Genomic DNA, 22,234 nt, shown 5'->3' with positions numbered 1-22,234 from the left:
GATTCTGAGTCATACAAAATGATAGGATTAGAAGAAGTCATCTATCACATAATTGAAACAACAATTACGTTAGCATATAAATATATCACATATAATGTTTTTGACCAAATGATAAGCAAAAATCAGTAAAAACATATATGATCATAGTCCAGACTCACTAATGCATCCTAACAATTACCAGTTAAACACACTAATGTAATTTCTGGTTCCCTATGACCTCAAGCTCTGATACCAACTGTAACGATCCGTCAAAATCGCTATTGACGCGGCACGTTAATCATTGATTCCACAGTGAGGTTTTGACCTCTATATGATACGTTTTGATAAAATATTGCATTCATTAAAATAAGTGACTTTCTAAACATAGAAAGTTATAAACATGTGGGCGAGTGCTTAGGTATAAGCAAAACCCCGAAATACATAAGTCTTTAATTTAAAGGTTGACATCACAGTCCAATTATTTATTACACAACGCAGTTTTATTTTGAATGCAATAAACTTTGTACAAAGCATGAGAGACTCCATGCAGGCAACAGGCAACAAGCACATCACAGCGGAAGCATTCTAAGGACCTGAGAATAAAACATGCTAAAAAGTCAACACGAATATTGGTGAGTTATAGATTTAATTGCTCGAGTCATAAACATATATAAAGATAGACCACAAGATTTCATCAAAAGTTTATCAATAGATTCTACGTAACAGAGCACCCTGGTAACTAAACTTAACGCTGTAGTGACCCGAACTTTTCCATGTTTATATATATTAATTGAGATTGATATTTACATGATTAAATGTTTCCAACATGTTAAGCAATCAAACTTGTTAAGACTTGATTAATTGAAATATGTTTCATATAGACAATTGACCACCCAAGTTGACCGGTGATTCACGAACGTTAAAACTTGTAAAAACTATACGATGACATATATATGGTTATATATATAGTTAACATGTTTTTATTATAAGTATGTATCTCATTAGGTATTTTAACAATGAGTTATATACATAAAAATGAGACTATTAATTTAAGAAACTCGAAAACGATATATATAACGATTATCGTTATAACAACGTCTTACTAGATACATATGAATCATATTAAGATATTGATACACTTGGTTAATTATGTTAAATGATAAGTAAATATATTATTAAGTGTATTAACAATGAAATACATATGTAAAAATAAGACTACTAACTTAATGATTTCGAAACGAGACATATATGTAACGATTATCGTTGTAACGACATTTAACTGTATATACATCATACTGAGATATATTATATATCATAATATCATGATAATATAACAATTTAATATCTCATTTGTTATAATAAACAATGGGTTAACAACATTCAACAAGATCGTTAACCTAAAGGTTTCAAAACAACATTTACATGTAACGACTAACGATGACTTAACGACTCAGTTAAAATGTATATACATGTAGTGTTTTAATATGTATTCATACACTTTTGAAAGACTTCAAGACACTTATCAAAATACTTCTACTTAACAAAAATGCTTACAATTACATCCTCGTTCAGTTTCATCAACAATTCTACTCGTATGCACCCGTATTCGTACTCGTACAATACACAGCTTTTAGATGTATGTACTATTGGTATATACACTCCAATGATCAGCTCTTAGCAGCCCATGTGAGTCACCTAACACATGTGGGAACCATCATTTGGCAACTAGCATGAAATATCTCATAAAATTACAAAAATATGAGTAATCATTCATGACTTATTTACATGAAAACAAAATTACATATCCTTTATATCTAATCCATACACCAACGACCAAAAACACCTACAAACACTTTCATTCTTCAATTTTCTTCATCTAATTGATCTCTCTCAAGTTCTATCTTCAAGTTCTAAGTGTTCTTCATAAATTCCAAAAGTTCTAGTTTCATAAAATCAAGAATACTTTCAAGTTTGCTAGCTCACTTCCAATCTTGTAAGGTGATCATCCAACCTCAAGAAATCTTTGTTTCTTACAGTAGGTTATCATTCTAATACAAGGTAATAATCATATTCAAACTTTGGTTCAATTTCTATAACTATAACAATCTTATTTCAAGTGATGATCTTACTTGAACTTGTTTTCGTGTCATGATTCTGCTTCAAGAACTTCGAGCCATCCAAGGATCCATTGAAGCTAGATCCACTTTTATCTTTTCCAGTAGGTTTATCCAAGGAACTTAAGGTAGTAATGATGTTCATAACATCATTCGATTCATACATATAAAGCTATCTTATTCGAAGGTTTAAACTTGTAATCACTAGAACATAGTTTAGTTAATTCTAAACTTGTTCGCAAATAAAAGTTAATCCTTATAACTTGACTTTTAAAATCAAATAAACACATGTTCTATATCTATATGATATGCTAACTTAATGATTTAAAACCTGGAAACACGAAAAACACCGTAAAACCGGATTTACGCCGTCGTAGTAACACCGCGGGCTGTTTTGGGTTAGTTAATTAAAAACTATGATAAACTTTGATTTTAAAGTTGTTATTCTGAGAAAATGATTTTTATTATGAACATGAAACTATATCCAAAAATTATGGTTAAACTCAAAGTGGAAGTATGTTTTCTAAAATGGTCATCTAGACGTCGTTCTTTCTACTGAAATGACTACCTTTACAAAAACGACTTGTAACTTATTTTTCCGACTATAAACCTATACTTTTCTGTTTAGATTCATAAAATAGAGTTCAATATGAAACCATAGCAATTTGATTCACTCAAAACGGATTTAAAATGAAGAAGTTATGGGTAAAACAAGATTGGATAATTTTTCTCATTTTAGCTACGTGAAAATTGGTAACAAATCTATTCCAACCATAACTTAATCAACTTGTATTGTATATTATGTAATCTTGAGATACCATAGACACGTATACAATGTTTCGACCTATCATGTCGACACATCTATATATATTTCGGAACAACCATAGACACTCTATATGTGAATGTTGGAGTTAGCTATACAGGGTTGAGGTTGATTCCAAAATATATATAGTTTGAGTTGTGATCAATACTGAGATACGTATACACTGGGTCGTGGATTGATTCAAGATAATATTTATCGATTTATTTCTGTACATCTAACTGTGGACAACTAGTTGTAGGTTACTAACGAGGACAGCTGACTTAATAAACTTAAAACATCAAAATATATTAAAAGTGTTGTAAATATATTTTGAACATACTTTGATATATATGTATATATTGTTATAGGTTCGTGAATCAACCAGTGGCCAAGTCTTACTTCCCGACGAAGTAAAAATCTGTGAAAGTGAGTTATAGTCCCACTTTTAAAATCTAATATTTTTGGGATGAGAATACATGCAGGTTTTATAAATGATTTACAAAATAGACACAAGTACGTGAAACTACATTCTATGGTTGAATTATCGAAATCGAATATGCCCCTTTTTATTAAGTCTGGTAATCTAAGAATTAGGGAACAGACACCCTAATTGACGCGAATCCTAAAGATATATCTATCGGGCCCAACAAGCCCCATCCAAAGTACCGGATGCTTTAGTACTTCGAAATTTATATCATATCCGAAGGGTGTCCCTGAATGATGGGGATATTCTTATATATGCATCTTGTTAATGTCGGTTACCAGGTGTTCACCATATGAATGATTTTTATCTCTATGTATGGGATGTGTATTGAAATATGAAATCTTGTGGTCTATTATTATGATTTGATATATATAGGTTAAACCTATAACTCACCAACATTTTTGTTGACGTTTTAAGCATGTTTATTCTCAGGTGATTATTAAGAGCTTCCGCTGTCGCATAGTTAAATAAGGACGAGATTTGGAGTCCATGCTTGTATGATATTGTGTAAAAACTGCATTCAAGAAACTTATTTTGTTGTAACATATTTGTATTGTAAACCATTATGTAATGGTCGTGTGTAAACAGGATATTTTAGATTATCATTATTTGATAATCTACGTAAAGCTTTTTAAAACCTTTATCTATGAAATAAAGGTTATGGTTTGTTTTAAAAATGAATGCAGTCTTTGAAAAACGTCTCATATAGAGGTCAAAACCTCGCAACGAAATCAATTAATATGGAACGTTTTTAATCAATAAGAACGGGACATTTCAGTTGGTATCCGAGCGTTGGTCTTAGAGAACCAGAATTTTGCATTAGTGTGTCTTATCGAGTTTGTTAGGATGCATTAGTGAGTCTGGACTTCGACCGTGTTTACTTGAAAAATGATTGCTTAACAAATTTTGTTGGAAACTATATATTTTTAACATGTGAATATTATGTGATATATTAATCTCTTAACGCGTTTGATATTATGTGATAGATGTCTACCTCTAGAACAAGTCCCATTGACTCACCTAATAATAATGAAGAGTCAAATATAAATTGGAATGATTCGTGGACTGATTCACAAGTTCCCGAAGAGGAACCGGAAGAAGAGTCGGAACCGGAAGAAGAATCGGAACCGGAAGAAGAATCGGAACCGGATGAAGAAATAGAACCGGTGGGGGAAATAATAAAACGGTTAAGTAAAAGAAAATCCTCAACCAACCGACCAAGGTTAATTATGGTCAATGGTGTTTCCGCCAAGGAAGCAAAATATTGGGAGGATTACCAATTCTCCGATGAATCGGATTCCGACGAGAATTCCGATGATGTTATAGAAATTACCCCAACTGAATTTAAAAAGGCAAAAGAAAATAATAAGGGAAAGGGCATAAAAATAGAGAAATCTAATTCCAACCCCGATGAACTTTATATGTATCGTCAACCCCCGAAGTCCTTAAGTTGTAACAATGACCCGGGAACCTCTAAACCACCAGGTTTTTCTAAACCAATGTGGAAAATTACGACTCGTATTAGGGGAACATCATATATCCCTAGAAACTTGGCAAAACGAACCAAAACCGAAGAAGAAGAAACAAGCGAGTCGGAATAAGATAGTTGTATTCGTGTGGTGTAATATATGTAATATAGTGTGCTTATGCTTTATGATATATGTAAAAATTGCTTGTATTAATAAGTATTTTTTTTTATGAATCTAACTCTTGTCTATTTTTCAGTTTAAAAATACAAAATGGATAGACAACCCAATATTTTAAGAGACCTACCCAGAGACATGATTGATGAAATCTTGTCTAGAGTCGGCCAGAATTCCTCGGCACAACTATTTAAGGCGAGATCAGTTTGTAAGACATTCGAAGAACGTTCCAAGAATGTCTTGGTTTATAAGAGACTTTCGTTTGAAAGATGGGGGATATCACATTGGGAAACCCATAAGTTACGATGTGTTTACTTTGACGCATATATTGCGGGGAACCCAAATGCTATTTTACGAAACGGGTTAAGAAATTATTTTGACTCAATATATCCGAATATTGGACTTCGTGATTTAGAAAAAGCGGCTAACATGCAACATAAAGAAGCATGTTATGCTTACGGATTAGTAATGTTCGCTTCTCACCAAAGAGGGAACAAGAACATCGGGCTACAACTATTAAACAAAACGTTTTCACAAGTGACGGAGTCGGTAATTGGGGTAAGAAATGAGGTTTTTAGATTATTACGGGACTGTTGGACATTACGTAACCCTCGTCCCTTTGACGACGCTACAACACGCTGTCTTATCAACGGCCATAACGGTTATGTTGCACAAGACCAAGGATGGGAAGTAGTCCTAGTAAAACCAGAATGCATGACTTGTTTCTGGACGTATGAATTACGTGTCTTTATTGCCTTTGCTGAACGACTTGTGTACTAGCTAGAATTATCTTCACAACTATCTTGTATCAAAGTTATTGTGTGCTATATTTCATGCTTTATGTAAAATAAGCGGTATTGTAAGTTTGTAAAATATTGTATAAAAGTTTGAACGCGAAATATTATTATAATCAGTTTTTCATATAGAATTGTAGTAGTTGAATTGTATATTAGCTACTAAGTATGAACTTAACGGGTAGGTACTACCCGAATTTAAACTTATAAAATGCTAATATGAAGAAAAAGCTTTTATAAATGAGTTCATATTATGCTACGAAATACTATTAACTACTCTTAATATTCTGTATGATTAACTTGTTCCATTTAACTATTTTGAAGGAAATGGCACCGACTACTCGACACACCGTGAATATGAATGAAGAGGAATTCCGTACTTTTCTAGCTTCAAACATAGCCGCAGTACAGGCTGCGCTACATACCAACAATAACCTTGGATCTAGCAGTACAGGAAATCGTGTAGGATGCACCTACAAAGAATTCACTGCCTGCAAACCTTTGGAATTTGATGGAACCGAAGGACCGATCGGATTGAAACGGTGGACCGAGAAGGTCGAATCGGTGTTTGCCATAAGTAAGTGTACTGAAGAGGACAAAGTGAAGTACGCTACGCATACCTTCACAGGTTCTGCGTTAACATGGTGGAATACCTATCTAGAGCAAGTGGGACAAGACGATGCGTACACACTACCGTGGTCAGCATTCAAGCACTTGATGAACGAGAAGTACCGTCCCAGAACCGAGGTCAATAAGCTCAAGACAGAACTTAGAGGGTTACGAACCCAAGGATTTGATATTACCATGTACGAAAGACGATTCACAGAATTGTGCCTATTGTGTCCGGGAGCATTCGAAGATGAGGAAGAGAAGATCGACGCGTTTGTGAAAGGATTACCGGAAAGAATCCAAGAAGATATAAGTTCACACGAGCCCGCCTCCATACAACAGGCATGTAGAATGGCTCACAAACTCGTGAACCAAATTGAAGAAAGAATTAAAGAACAGACTGCTGAAGAGGCCAATGTGAAGCAAGTCAAAAGAAAGTGGGAGGAAAACGGTGATAAGAATCACCAATACAACAACAGCAATTACAACAATAATCGCAACAATCATCCCAACAATCGCAACATCAATCGCAACTACAACAAACGGCCCAACAACAACAACAACAACAACAACAGCAACTACAACAATCATCCCAACAACAATAATAACCGCAACAACAACAACAATCAGAAGCAGCTATGCCAAAGGTGTGAAAAGATTCACTCGGGGTTCTGCACCAAATTTTGCAACAAGTGTAAAAGAAATGGTCATAGCGCGGTGAAGTGTGAGGTCTACGGACCAGGGGTTAATAGAACGAAAGGAACAAATGGTGTCGGAATGAGTAATGGCGGAGCAAGTAGTGTCGGAGCAAGTTATGCCAATGTAGTTTGTTATAAATGTGGAAAACCGGGCCACATTATTAGAAATTGCCCGAACCAGGAGAACACGAATGGACAAGGCCGTGGAAGAGTTTTCAATATTAATGCGGCAGAGGCACAGGAAGACCCGGAGCTTGTTACGGGTACGTTTCTTATTGACAATAAATCTGCTTACGTTTTATTTGATTCGGGTGCGGATAGAAGCTATATGAGTAGAGATTTTTGTGCTAAATTAAGTTGTCCATTGACGCCTTTGGATAGTAAATTTTTACTCGAATTAGCAAATGGTAAATTAATTTCAGCAGATAATATATGTCGGAATCGAGAAATTAAACTGGTTAGCGAAACATTTAAGATTGATTTGATACCAGTAGAGTTAGGGAGTTTTGATGTGATAATCGGTATGGACTGGTTGAAAGAAGTGAAAGCGGAGATCGTTTGTTACAAAAATGCAATTCGCATTATACGAGAAAAAGGAAAACCCTTAATGGTGTACGGAGAAAAGGGCAACACGAAGCTACATCTTATTAGTAATTTGAAGGCACAAAAACTAATAAGAAAAGGTTGCTATGCTGTTCTAGCACACGTCGAGAAAGTACAAACTGAAGAAAAGAGCATCAATGATGTTCCCGTCGCAAAAGAATTTCCTGATGTATTTCCGAAAGAATTACCGGGATTACCCCCACATCGATCCGTTGAATTTCAAATAGATCTTGTACCAGGAGCTGCACCAATAGCTCGTGCTCCTTACAGACTCGCACCCAGCGAGATGAAAGAACTACAAAGCCAATTACAAGAACTTTTAGAGCGTGGTTTCATTCGACCAAGCACATCACTGTGGGGAGCTCCTGTTTTGTTTGTCAAGAAGAAAGATGGTACATTCAGGTTGTGTATCGACTACCGAGAGTTGAACAAACTTACCATCAAGAACCGCTACCCACTACCGAGAATCGATGACTTATTTGATCAACTACAAGGCTCGTCTGTTTATTCAAAGATTGACTTACGTTCCGGGTATCATCAAATGCGGGTGAAAGAAGATGATATTCCAAAGACTGCTTTCAGAACACGTTACGGTCATTACGAGTTTATGGTCATGCCGTTTGGTTTAACTAATGCACCAGCTGTGTTCATGGACCTTATGAACCGAGTGTGTGGACCATACCTTGACAAGTTTGTCATTGTTTTCATTGATGACATACTTATTTACTCAAAGAATGACCAAGAACACGGTGAACATTTGAGAAAGGTGTTAGAAGTATTGAGGAAGGAAGAATTGTACGCTAAGTTTTCAAAGTGTGCATTTTGGTTGGAAGAAGTTCAATTCCTCGGTCACATAGTGAACAAAGAAGGTATTAAGGTGGATCCGGCAAAGATAGAAACTGTTGAAAAGTGGGAAACCCCGAAAACTCTGAAACACATACGCCAGTTTTTAGGACTAGCTGGTTACTACAGAAGGTTCATCCAAGACTTTTCCAGAATAGCAAAACCCTTGACTGCATTAACGCATAAAGGGAAGAAATTTGAATGGAATGATGAACAAGAGAAAGCGTTTCAGTTATTGAAGAAAAAGCTAACTACGGCACCTATATTGTCATTGCCTGAAGGGAATGATGATTTTGTGATTTATTGTGATGCATCAAAGCAAGGTCTCGGTTATGTATTAATGCAACGAACGAAGGTGATTGCTTATGCGTCTAGACAATTGAAGATTCACGAACAAAATTATACGACGCATGATTTGGAATTAGGCGCGGTTGTTTTTGCATTAAAGACTTGGAGGCACTACTTATATGGGGTCAAAAGTATTATATATACCGACCACAAAAGTCTTCAACACATATTTAATCAGAAACAACTGAATATGAGGCAGCGTAGGTGGATTGAATTATTGAATGATTACGACTTTGAGATTCGTTACCACCCGGGGAAGGCAAATGTGGTAGCCGATGCCTTGAGCAGGAAGGACAGAGAACCCATTCGAGTAAAATCTATGAATATAATGATTCATAATAACCTTACTACTCAAATAAAGGAGGCGCAACAAGGAGTTTTAAAAGAGGGAAATTTAAAGGATGAAATACCCAAAGGATCGGAGAAGCATCTTAATATTTTGGAAGACGGAACCCGGTATAGGGCTGAAAGGATTTGGGTACCAAAATTTGGAGATATGAGAGAAATGGTACTTAGAGAAGCTCATAAAACCAGATACTCAATACATCCTGGAACGGGGAAGATGTACAAGGATCTCAAGAAACATTTTTGGTGGCCGGGTATGAAAGCCGATGTTGCTAAATACGTAGGAGAATGTTTGACGTGTTCTAAGGTCAAAGCTGAGCATCAGAAACCATCAGGTCTACTTCAACAACCCGAAATCCCGGAATGGAAATGGGAAAACATTACCATAGATTTCATCACTAAATTGCCAAGGACTGCAAGTGGTTTTGATACTATTTGGGTAATAGTTGATCGTCTCACCAAATCAGCACACTTCCTGCCAATAAGAGAAGATGACAAGATGGAGAAGTTAGCACGACTGTATTTGAAGGAAGTCGTCTCCAGACATGGAATACCAATCTCTATTATCTCTGATAGGGATGGCAGATTTATTTCAAGATTCTGGCAGACATTACAGCAAGCATTAGGAACTCGTCTAGACATGAGTACTGCCTATCATCCACAAACTGATGGGCAGAGCGAAAGGACGATACAAACGCTTGAAGACATGCTACGAGCATGTGTTATTGATTTCGGAAACAGTTGGGATCGACATCTACCGTTAGCAGAATTTTCCTACAACAACAGCTACAATTCAAGCATTGAGATGGCGCCGTTTGAAGCACTTTATGGTAGAAAGTGCAGGTCTCCGATTTGTTGGAGTGAAGTGGGGGATAGACAGATTACGGGTCCGGAGATTATACAAGAAACTACCGAGAAGATCATCCAAATTCAACAACGGTTGAAAACCGCCCAAAGTCGACAAAAGAGCTACGCTGACATTAAAAGAAAAGATATAGAATTTGAAATTGGAGAGATGGTCATGCTTAAAGTTGCACCTTGGAAAGGCGTTGTTCGATTTGGTAAACGAGGGAAATTAAATCCAAGGTATATTGGACCATTCAAGATTATTGATCGTGTCGGACCAGTAGCTTACCGACTAGAGTTACCTCAACAACTCGCGGCTGTATATAACACTTTCCACGTCTCGAATTTAAAGAAATGTTTTGCTAAAGAAGATCTCACTATTCCGTTAGATGAAATCCAAATCAACGAAAAACTTCAATTCATCGAAGAACCCGTCGAAATAATGGATCGTGAGGTTAAAAGACTTAAGCAAAACAAGATACCAATTGTTAAGGTTCGATGGAATGCTCGTAGAGGACCCGAGTTCACCTGGGAGCGTGAAGATCAGATGAAGAAGAAATACCCGCATCTATTTCCAGAAGATTCGTCAACACCTTCAACAGCTTAAAATTTCGGGACGAAATTTATTTAACGGGTAGGTACTGTAGTGACCCGAACTTTTCCATGTTTATATATATTAATTGAGATTGATATTTACATGATTAAATGTTTCCAACATGTTAAGCAATCAAACTTGTTAAGACTTGATTAATTGAAATATGTTTCATATAGACAATTGACCACCCAAGTTGACCGGTGATTCACGAACGTTAAAACTTGTAAAAACTATACGATGACATATATATGGTTATATATATAGTTAACATGTTTTTATTATAAGTATGTATCTCATTAGGTATTTTAACAATGAGTTATATACATAAAAATGAGACTATTAATTTAAGAAACTCGAAAACGATATATATAACGATTATCGTTATAACGTCTTACTAGATACATATGAATCATATTAAGATATTGATACACTTGGTTAATTATGTTAAATGATAAGTAAATATATTATTAAGTGTATTAACAATGAAATACATATGTAAAAATAAGACTACTAACTTAATGATTTCGAAACGAGACATATATGTAACGATTATCGTTGTAACGACATTTAACTGTATATACATCATACTGAGATATATTATATATCATAATATCATGATAATATAACAATTTAATATCTCATTTGTTATAATAAACAATGGGTTAACAACATTCAACAAGATCGTTAACCTAAAGGTTTCAAAACAACATTTACATGTAACGACTAACGATGACTTAACGACTCAGTTAAAATGTATATACATGTAGTGTTTTAATATGTATTCATACACTTTTGAAAGACTTCAAGACACTTATCAAAATACTTCTACTTAACAAAAATGCTTACAATTACATCCTCGTTCAGTTTCATCAACAATTCTACTAGTATGCACCCGTATTCGTACTCGTACAATACACAGCTTTTAGATGTATGTACTATTGGTATATACACTCCAATGATCAGCTCTTAGCAGCCCATGTGAGTCACCTAACACATGTGGGAACCATCATTTGGCAACTAGCATGAAATATCTCATAAAATTACAAAAATATGAGTAATCATTCATGACTTATTTACATGAAAACAAAATTACATATCCTTTATATCTAATCCATACACCAACGACCAAAAACACCTACAAACACTTTCATTCTTCAATTTTCTTCATCTAATTGATCTCTCTCAAGTTCTATCTTCAAGTTCTAAGTGTTCTTCATAAATTCCAAAAGTTCTAGTTTCATAAAATCAAGAATACTTTCAAGTTTGCTAGCTCACTTCCAATCTTGTAAGGTGATCATCCAACCTCAAGAAATCTTTGTTTCTTACAGTAGGTTATCATTCTAATACAAGGTAATAATCATATTCAAACTTTGGTTCAATTTCTATAACTATAACAATCTTATTTCAAGTGATGATCTTACTTGAACTTGTTTTCGTGTCATGATTCTGCTTCAAGAACTTCGAGCCATCCAAGGATCCATTGAAGCTAGATCCACTTTTATCTTTTCCAGTAGGTTTATCCAAGGAACTTAAGGTAGTAATGATGTTCATAACATCATTCGATTCATACATATAAAGCTATCTTATTCGAAGGTTTAAACTTGTAATCACTAGAACATAGTTTAGTTAATTCTAAACTTGTTCGCAAATAAAAGTTAATCCTTCTAACTTGACTTTTAAAATCAACTAAACACATGTTCTATATCTATATGATATGCTAACTTAATGATTTAAAACCTGGAAACACGAAAAACACCGTAAAACCGGATTTACGCCGTCGTAGTAACACCGCGGGCTGTTTTGGGTTAGTTAATTAAAAACTATGATAAACTTTGATTTTAAAGTTGTTATTCTGAGAAAATGATTTTTATTATGAACATGAAACTATATCCAAAAATTATGGTTAAACTCAAAGTGGAAGTATGTTTTCTAAAATGGTCATCTAGACGTCGTTCTTTCTACTGAAATGACTACCTTTACAAAAACGAATTGTAACTTATTTTTCCGACTATAAACCTATACTTTTCTGTTTAGATTCATAAAATAGAGTTCAATATGAAACCATAGCAATTTGATTCACTCAAAACGGATTTAAAATGAAGAAGTTATGGGTAAAACAAGATTGGATAATTTTTCTCATTTTAGCTACGTGAAAATTGGTAACAAATCTATTCCAACCATAACTTAATCAACTTGTATTGTATATTATGTAATCTTGAGATACCATAGACACGTATACAATGTTTCGACCTATCATGTCGACACATCTATATATATTTCGGAACAACCATAGACACTCTATATGTGAATGTTGGAGTTAGCTATACAGGGTTGAGGTTGATTCCAAAATATATATAGTTTGAGTTGTGATCAATACTGAGATACGTATACACTGGGTCGTGGATTGATTCAAGATAATATTTATCGATTTATTTCTGTACATCTAACTGTGGACAACTAGTTGTAGGTTACTAACGAGGACAACTGACTTAATAAACTTAAAACATCAAAATATATTAAAAGTGTTGTAAATATATTTTGAACATACTTTGATATATATGTATATATTGTTATAGGTTCATGAATCAACCAGTGGCCAAGTCTTACTTCCCGACGAAGTAAAAATCTGTGAAAGTGAGTTATAGTCCCACTTTTAAAATCTAATATTTTTGGGATGAGAATACATGCAGGTTTTATAAATGATTTACAAAATAGACACAAGTACGTGAAACTACATTCTATGGTTGAATTATCGAAATCGAATATGCCCCTTTTTATTAAGTCTGGTAATCTAAGAATTAGGGAACAGACACCCTAATTGACGCGAATCCTAAAGATAGATCTATCGGGCCCAACAAGCCCCATCCAAAGTACCGGATGCTTTAGTACTTCGAAATTTATATCATATCCGAAGGGTGTCCCGGAATGATGGGGATATTCTTATATATGCATCTTGTTAATGTCGGTTACCAGGTGTTCACCATATGAATGATTTTTATCTCTATGTATGGGATGTGTATTGAAATATGAAATCTTGTGGTCTATTATTATGATTTGATATATATAGGTTAAACCTATAACTCACCAACATTTTTGTTGACGTTTTAAGCATGTTTATTCTCAGGTGATTATTAAGAGCTTCCGCTGTCGCATAGTTAAATAAGGACGAGATTTGGAGTCCATGCTTGTATGATATTGTGTAAAAACTGCATTCAAGAAACTTATTTTGTTGTAACATATTTGTATTGTAAACCATTATGTAATGGTCGTGTGTAAACAGGATATTTTAGATTATCATTATTTGATAATCTACGTAAAGCTTTTTAAAACCTTTATCTATGAAATAAAGGTTATGGTTTGTTTTAAAAATGAATGCAGTCTTTGAAAAACGTCTCATATAGAGGTCAAAACCTCGCAACGAAATCAATTAATATGGAACGTTTTTAATCAATAAGAACGGGACATTTCAAACGCTATAGTGATAATTACCCCATTCGTTTTAATACACGCAAACCAACGTGTCTTAAACTCAAATAACATACGTCCGTTAAAAGGCTAGCGCTCTAGCTCGGACGGGGATGTCAAGCCCTATGGATCCATATACAATTATTCGCGCCCACCAGTCCATATCCTATGTACTGGCAGCTACTAGTTACCAAAGCTAAGGGATTTTCGGTTTAACTCAGTGTAGAATTTAGTATGTACTTGTGTCTTATCGCGTTTAAAATAAATTGCATGTATTCTCAGCCCAAAAATATTTAAAGTATTTAAAAAGGGAGACTATAAACTCACAGTTCAATATTGAGACTCAATATTGTAGGCAAATTGCGTAGACGTAATGATGGTAGACGACTGTATGGTTGGCCTTGGATTCAAGAACAATACCCCGAACAATACCCAATATTTCCTTAGCTTAAAGCGGTTTGAAACCCGAATTAAAACACCCTCAAATATACCTTATTATTATTAAACTTAAATTAAAATTAAAATTATAATTATAAATTTAAATTACAGATGAAAAATAAAATGTGAAATATATCGTCGAACAAACTGGCCTTTTATAGTACTTTTCGATTTACTGTAGCTCATGCGATCGCATGAGTTTTCAGTGTTTTTGCCATGCGATCGCATGGCCGCCTTATCCGTTTTTGTTTGCTAGTTCGTCGACATCAAATAGTGATTTACTGTAGTAAATAGTGATACTGTAGCAAATAGTGTTTTACTGTAGCAATAGTGTTCACTGTAGCAAATAGTGTTTACTGTAGCACTGTAGCAAAATACGGTTTCACTGTAGCAAATAGTGTTTTACTGTAGGAAGTCGTTTTTACTTGTACATCTTATAATATATATATATATATATATATATATATATATATATATATATATATATATATATATATACATACATACATATATGTATATTTACATAATATTAAATCATATAGAGAATTGGTTTAAATTAGTCGAAATTTTTCGAGTCATCATACTTAAATAATCGGTTACAAATTAAAAGTTAAATACTTGTACAACATTTTGTCTATTCCAAAATAAACATAACGTGTATGATATGTATTCACTATCTCAAAATGTATAAGATAACTTTTCCAGGTTGCTTTAAATAAATTTATTAATTATCATTATTATTTTCAAGGATATGTCTACGATTTTGAAACACATTTAAGAATCATTGATTCAATTTTTCCTTAAATACTGGTAAATGTATTTGGTATATTCATTAATTTCTTTTCTCAAGTACATGTGGATATATTTTTTATATATCTTATAAGAAATTTACTTTCATAAATTCCTTTGCAACTTAACCTCAAATTTTCTATTTCACCATTTTTTGTAAGTTAGCCATAAAGAAACTTATTTACTCCGTAATACGGAGTAGTAAAATAAAATACAGAGTAATAATATAATTATTAATTATTAATAATTAATATTAATATAGCAACTTTTGTGAAACAAACCAAAATCAATCAATCGTGAACATCAATGTAATGTATCCCGTTATATAGTTTGCATGGTTTGAGGTAAACAGTGAAGTTTCAAGCGCCTTTAACTAAACGACACCCCACCCCCTTACCATACACCACCCCACACTCAACCAACCCCCTCCCACACACACTAGTTCATCCCCTCCTTCCGACACTGCCACCTAAATTCTAGGGTTTCCAATTTTTGTCCCAATTTTTCCACCATTTCTAATTATTCAAAATCCATTACATTTCACTTCATAAAATTCATCATCTTCTACACTCATCAATGGCCAAAACCAAACCTGGCAAAAAAGATGTCGATTCCTACACTATTAAGGGCACCAACAAAGTCGTCCGACGTACGTACATACATACACACTTCTATCTCTATATCTGCATATATGTTGAATTTGAATACATATATAATATATTATGTAATTATGTACTGTAGTTGATTGCTGACTTTTGTTGACTTGTTATTGAGCTTTTACATTATTGTTATTATTATTAGTTAGATTATTAAAATAAAAATGAAATTGAATGAATTTGCGTATGTTGACTAGCCGTTTGACTTTTTTAAATGTTGTAGCTGGTGACTGTGTGTTAATGAGGCCATCTGATTCTGATAAGCCACCATATGTGGCTCGAGTTGAGAAGCTTGAAGCTGATCATAGGAACAATGTGAAAGTTAGGGTCAGGTGGTATTATAGACCTGAGGAATCGATCGGTGGACGAAGACAGTTTCATGGAGTGAAAGAGTTGTTCCTTTCGGATCATTATGATATGCAAAGCGCGCATACGATTGAAGGGAAATGTATTGTTCATTCGTTTAAGAACTATACGAAACTTGATAATGTTGGTACTGAGGATTACTTTTGTCGATTTGAGTATAAGGCTGCTACAGGTGGCTTTACTCCTGATCGTGTTGCAGTGTGAGTCCTAATTAATTAACTCCTGTTAGTTGCAAGTTTGAGTCTTTGGTCTGAATTTGAGCATTAGATTAACTAACTAATCCATTTGTTTTTCTAATAGGTACTGCAAATGTGAAATGCCTTATAACCCTGATGACTTAATGGTTCAATGCGAAGGATGCAAGGACTGGTATATATTTTTGTGACTGTTAATTTATATTTTGAAGTTTGCAGTATGACAAGTTTATTTACGTTAGTATATATATTATATATTATATATAATGTGATTATGATAGTTATTATGGGTTCTAATGGTTTAAGTTGTGTGAATCTTGTTAAAGGTTCATGTTTTGGGGACAAAAAGATAAAAAGATGGTAGCTTGGTAGGGTTAGATATGATTAAAGTGGAGTTCTACTGATATCATTTAGTTGCCATAATAAGAAAACTTAAAGAAATAGCGCTAGAATAATTTTGTTTGAGAAATTTCTATATATTTATAAAAAAGGCAACAGATCACGTTATAATATAATTCTAACATTAGACGTAATATAACATTTGAAAGAAAGCTACTTGGTTTGAGAACCCTAGACATTGGGATTCTTAATACAGAAATAAAATCACTTTCATTTACGCTATTTGTTTTGCATGAAAATCTTTGCCCTAATACGCCATTTTCTGCTTAAATTAAAAACTTTGCACTATCACGTTGTATGCATTTATAAATTTATAAACAGATTTGACTATTTGAGGCTATTGCATGTATGCAAATCATCATTTATTGTTCTCTGGCGTTCACCTGTATGCAGGACAACATTGATGGTCAATAGTGTTTGCAACATATACTACATCTAACTGAAATTCATTGTGCTCTTGTTTAAGTGGTTTGAAATTTATAAATTATTTATAATATGATTCACCTGTTTAGTGTTTTAAATTATACTACACGTGTCAGTCATTGTTATTGTTTGCATAATAACATACAGAGACTTGTTTTGGTCTATGAATTTGTGAAGTCCTGATGACTTGGTGAGACCAATGCATTGAGGGAGTGAGGCTATGAATGATATATCGGTTCAATGAGATTACTAGTTACTAGATATATATCTATCATATATTGATATTCATTTTTTATCATCAAGGTAGGGGTGTGGTCACAAGTCTATAGAATTAAAAGTATTCGGCACTCTCATCTCCAAAGATGCTAGGTGTTTAAAATTCATGGGTTTAAAATTGAAGTTAGAAATGTTTAACGTAGGGTTATTATATTTTAGATATACAATTACACACACACACACATGTATTGTTAGGAAATATGCAAACCATTACCGAAATGATATAACACAAAACATGTGAACTATATGATCGATGAATAACTAGGACGCTAGTTTTTAGGCATGGTTCAACTGTGAGAATAACTCATGTTCTCAGCCATGACCTCACAAGCAAGTCTCAAGCTGAATACCTGCAAACCTAAGTTTCCTTCAGGTACCAACTCAGACTCCTGCAAGAGTGCAGCTAGGCTGATGTATGAACTTTCGGAAACAGACCCAAATAATTCATACCTGTTAATACAGATACAATAATACACACAAACATGTAGGTGGGTGTGGATTATATACATATGCATATAGCTATTCTCTACTTAGCTGTGAATGGACTACCATTGTCTTGGTATTTGATATGGCTATTTAGCAATTTGTTTGTGATGATGTACTAGAATAAAAACACATATACGCTTTTCTAAAAATATGAAGGCAGTTTTGTCTGTATACACATTCTGAGTGAGTCCCCATTTTACTTGCAGGTTTCATCCTAATTGCATGGGCATGTCAATTGAAGAGGCGAAGAAACTGGAGCAGTTTTTGTGCTCTGACTGCTCCTCTGATGATGATGCTAAAAGACCATTGGACTCATTCCCAGTATCTCCATCTTCTGATGCCAAGGTCAGCCGATTTCATCCTGCTATTTGACAGCACACTTTCTTGAGATCTTCATATAACTTGAAATTTATTTCTCGTTTTATTCAAATTGCCAAAATTTGGTTGCCCATTAATTCGTACGCCTGTTCTCATACATGGATACCTATTAAGTGGAATCCTGTAAAGTGCACAGTCCCCTTGAAATTCGGAATAGATTGAGATTAGTCTCTAACTTGTAGCATGGCCACAGTAAACTGAACCACACTGTTGTCAGGTGTTTATTGTTTCTTTTTTTTTTTTTTGTCACCTAAACCGCTTATGTTTCATTTTTGTGTTTGCCAACAACTGTTGTGAAGTGGTTTATAGTTTCATTTTCTTGTTTGTCACCTAAACCGCTTATGTGATGGGTGGTGCAGGTGGAGCCAAAACGCAGAAAGAGGTAACCGATGAAGAGGGTAATGATTATCTTCAAGTTAAATTAGCTTCTGGGCTTGTTGTGGGGAAATTTGTATAGTGCAAAGAAGAGAGTGTGCTTGCACAAGCAATAAGCTTTCTGTCTGTCTGTTATTTATTTGTGTGAAATATACCCATCTATCTTTGCCTTGGTTAATTTTAGGCTAGTGTTATAAGACTCTGGCACAATTGCTGCCAAAACTTTAGTAGAAGAACAAATGTTGAGCTTGGTGCATGAATGAGCCCATTCCATTATTATAAACACATTTAGCTTGACATCAGAATTTGAGTGTTTGTCAGTCCCCTCTATCTATTTATATATCTGAAAAATCTGAATTCTCAATTGCAGTCACATTTTTGACCATACAAACGAATTAATTTATCATCCAAATTGATAATCCATCAAAAAGATTTGTACATTATAACTAGTTGATGAATAATCTTGATGGATCTATCATTTCGATGGTGGAATTATCACTACCTCTTTAGTTTATGGTTTATCCATGAAAGTTCGTTTGTGTGAAATCAACCAAATGAAAACGATTTAAGAATCCCCTAGGAATTAACATCAATTGGGGTGGTGTTAACCTGCGTTAAAATGTTGTAGACAACAGTCGTATATTATTACTAACTTCGACGATTGATAAATTGTACAATAATATTATACATTTTAACAACAATCATTAAGATTGTCGTTAAAAAATTTCTAAAATAAAATGCAAGCATACATCATTTCTTTTTTAGAACGGCGATTTTTGAATCAATAACGGGGATAAAAACCACTCACCCGATCATATTTTACACACTCACCCTCCAGAGGAAACCATTTCGTCCCATATGGTAACTGAAATCGGTAAAAACCACCAAGGAGATTTGAACCCGGGAAATAACATCCTCAAAGTTCACCTCCCCTACGCTTCGAACCCAAGACAGAGTCCTCACAGTTCAGCCTCCATACACTCAGATAAATACTAGGTGGTAAAATTTATAATTGATATTGATACATTTTAACAACAGTTTACAAATACACGATGACTAGATTGTAACGCAACTAAATTTTCGAATTTATAATTTTATTTAATAAAAAAAACAAATACATGATAATCCTAACTATTATAAAATGAACTTACTTAAAAACTCTTGCTTTGATGCAACACGGGATTGATAAAAGGGAAAATTGATTGAAAATGCATCGAACATTCCCACTTATCCTATTGTATGTAGGGATGACAATGGATCGGATATGGATCGGGTGATGTCGTATCCATATCCATATTCATTTAGTTTTTGTTCATCCACATCCATATCCATATCCATTTAGTTTCAGGTCATCCGTCCATATCCATATCCATATCCATATCCAGTGGATTAAGCGGATTAATGGATATCCAATAGATATTAAAAAAATTGTTATAATATTTTCTAATGTGTGATTAAAACGAAAACATAGTATAGCAAAAATAAATATAAATGACATTATTTAATTCTATACATAAAAATGTGTAATATTTGTCGAAGATATAACAAAATTTGTTAAATTTATTATAAAACATAGATTATAATAAATTAAATATGAAATCTGTAAGTTTATTTTATTAGATATACATGTTTTATTGTAATATATTATAGTTATTTTGTTACGAGGTTGAAAGAAAAATGTAAATCTAACGGTAGATGAACTTGTAATAGTATATATATATATATATATATATATATATATATATATATATATATATATATATATATATATATATATATATATATATATATATATACGTATTTGTTTACGTATTTCGGGTGGTAATTGATATATCCATGGATGAAACTTTTCATCCATGTCCATATCAATATCCATTTAGGTTCATCCATATCCATATCTGTATCCATATCCATATCCATTTGGGTTCATCCATATCTATCATGAAGCGGGTGGATATCCACTGGATCGGGTGGCCATTGCCATCCCTAATTGTATGCATCCTGCTTTCAACTCTCCTATTGTATGCATTGAACTTTGTAATCTCTCCTATTGTATGCACCAAACATGTTACAACCGGTAACATGATTACGTGGAAAAAGTCATTTTTTATCCTGACTTTTTTGCTCCGTTGGTCCTTCAATTATACACGAAATTGCATCTGAGTCCCTCACGTTTTTTTTTGAATTTTCGAGTCCTTAAAATTGCAAAATTTTGCAATCCGAGTCCCTCTGTCTGACTTCCGTCTAAATTGGTCGTTAACCTTTGACATGTGCCATGCATGTGAGGTTAAAATCGTTTTTTTACTCTTTTCTTTAACTTTTTACTTCGTTGGTCCTTCGTTTATACACAAAATTGCAATCCGAGTCCCTCAACTTTTAATTCGACTTTTTATCTATTTTTTATCTTTAATTCATACTTTTATCTTTGATTCGACTTTTTATCATTAATTCATACTCGTCTAGCCATCTTTAATTCATACTCATCAGATCAAATTATGATATGTTTACTAAGAATTACGGAGTATTACATAATTGAAATTTTAAAACGGCACATGGATTCGTTGACTATGCATGAAACATTGTGTTGCTACTTGGTCTTCGTCACCTTAAATTAAAATGGCACTTGGTCTTCTTCACCTGCAATTTTAAAATCCCAGTAGTTTGAACATCGATAAACACATGAACCAAAACTCAGAAAATCGATTTTATTCTTAAATTTAAACCTTAAGCCCAAACGAACTTATGAATCTAATCAATTCTATAACTGTAACGACCCTACTTTTTCCGTTATCTTTTACCGTTAATTATTTAACGACCGTTAACTGTTATTTGTGCCACGTCATTTCTATGACCTATATTATTATTTTTGTAATAATATATTAATTATTATGTGTTAAATGAATATTTGTATTCATATTTTAAATTATACGTTTCTACGTGTCGTGGATTTCTATCCGGCGAATCTTTTCGGTTTTCAAACCAACGGTCGAGCTTTTGGGATTTTTAAGTCCTAATTATTTAAAATATGATATTTTAATGTCATATATTTACATATAGTGTTTATATATATTTTTCGTCGCGTATTTGTTATCTCTCCGAATTTTCAATCGCGTAGTCGTGTTTTCGCGTTTCGGGGTTCGTTCGGGCGTTCGAGCCAAATGTAACTAGTCTTTTATCAAATTTGGGCCAATGGAGTCCACCCTCATGGGATTTTTGGCCGAACTCCTTACAGGGGGGGGGGGTTTGATTTTTGACTTTTAATTCCATTTTAAGCCTTAATCCTTTT

The 22,234-nt window shown here is 33.8% G+C and overlaps 1 protein-coding gene across 1 annotated transcript; it reads left to right on the top strand.

The window, feature by feature from the left end:
- The first annotated feature begins 15,811 nt into the window (after window positions 1-15,811).
- On the top strand, window positions 15,812-19,285 carry LOC139890987 (chromatin remodeling protein EBS-like). The gene is made up of 5 exons (XM_071873922.1): window positions 15,812-16,044; window positions 16,275-16,617; window positions 16,718-16,786; window positions 18,402-18,540; window positions 18,933-19,285. Exons 1-5 carry the CDS (start codon window positions 15,972-15,974, stop codon window positions 18,957-18,959), a joined length of 651 nt encoding a protein of 216 aa, XP_071730023.1. The 5' UTR covers window positions 15,812-15,971; the 3' UTR covers window positions 18,960-19,285.
- Window positions 19,286-22,234: the final 2,949 nt, after the last annotated feature.

Source organism: Rutidosis leptorrhynchoides, chromosome 2, assembly GCF_046630445.1.
Source record: "Rutidosis leptorrhynchoides isolate AG116_Rl617_1_P2 chromosome 2, CSIRO_AGI_Rlap_v1, whole genome shotgun sequence".
Classification (NCBI taxonomy): Eukaryota; Viridiplantae; Streptophyta; class Magnoliopsida; order Asterales; family Asteraceae; genus Rutidosis; species Rutidosis leptorrhynchoides.
The sequence above is the reverse complement of the archived record's forward strand: the minus strand, read 5'-3'. Positions and strand labels throughout refer to the sequence as shown.

Coding starts and splice junctions, on each gene's coding strand:
- LOC139890987 (XM_071873922.1), top strand. CDS start 15,972: ATGGCCAAAACCAAACCTGGCAAAAAAGATGTCGATTCCTACACTATT. Junction 16,618..16,717: donor ACTCCTGATCGTGTTGCAGT/GTGAGTCCTAAT, acceptor TTTTTCTAATAG/GTACTGCAAATGTGAAATGC. Junction 16,787..18,401: donor TGCGAAGGATGCAAGGACTG/GTATATATTTTT, acceptor TTTTACTTGCAG/GTTTCATCCTAATTGCATGG.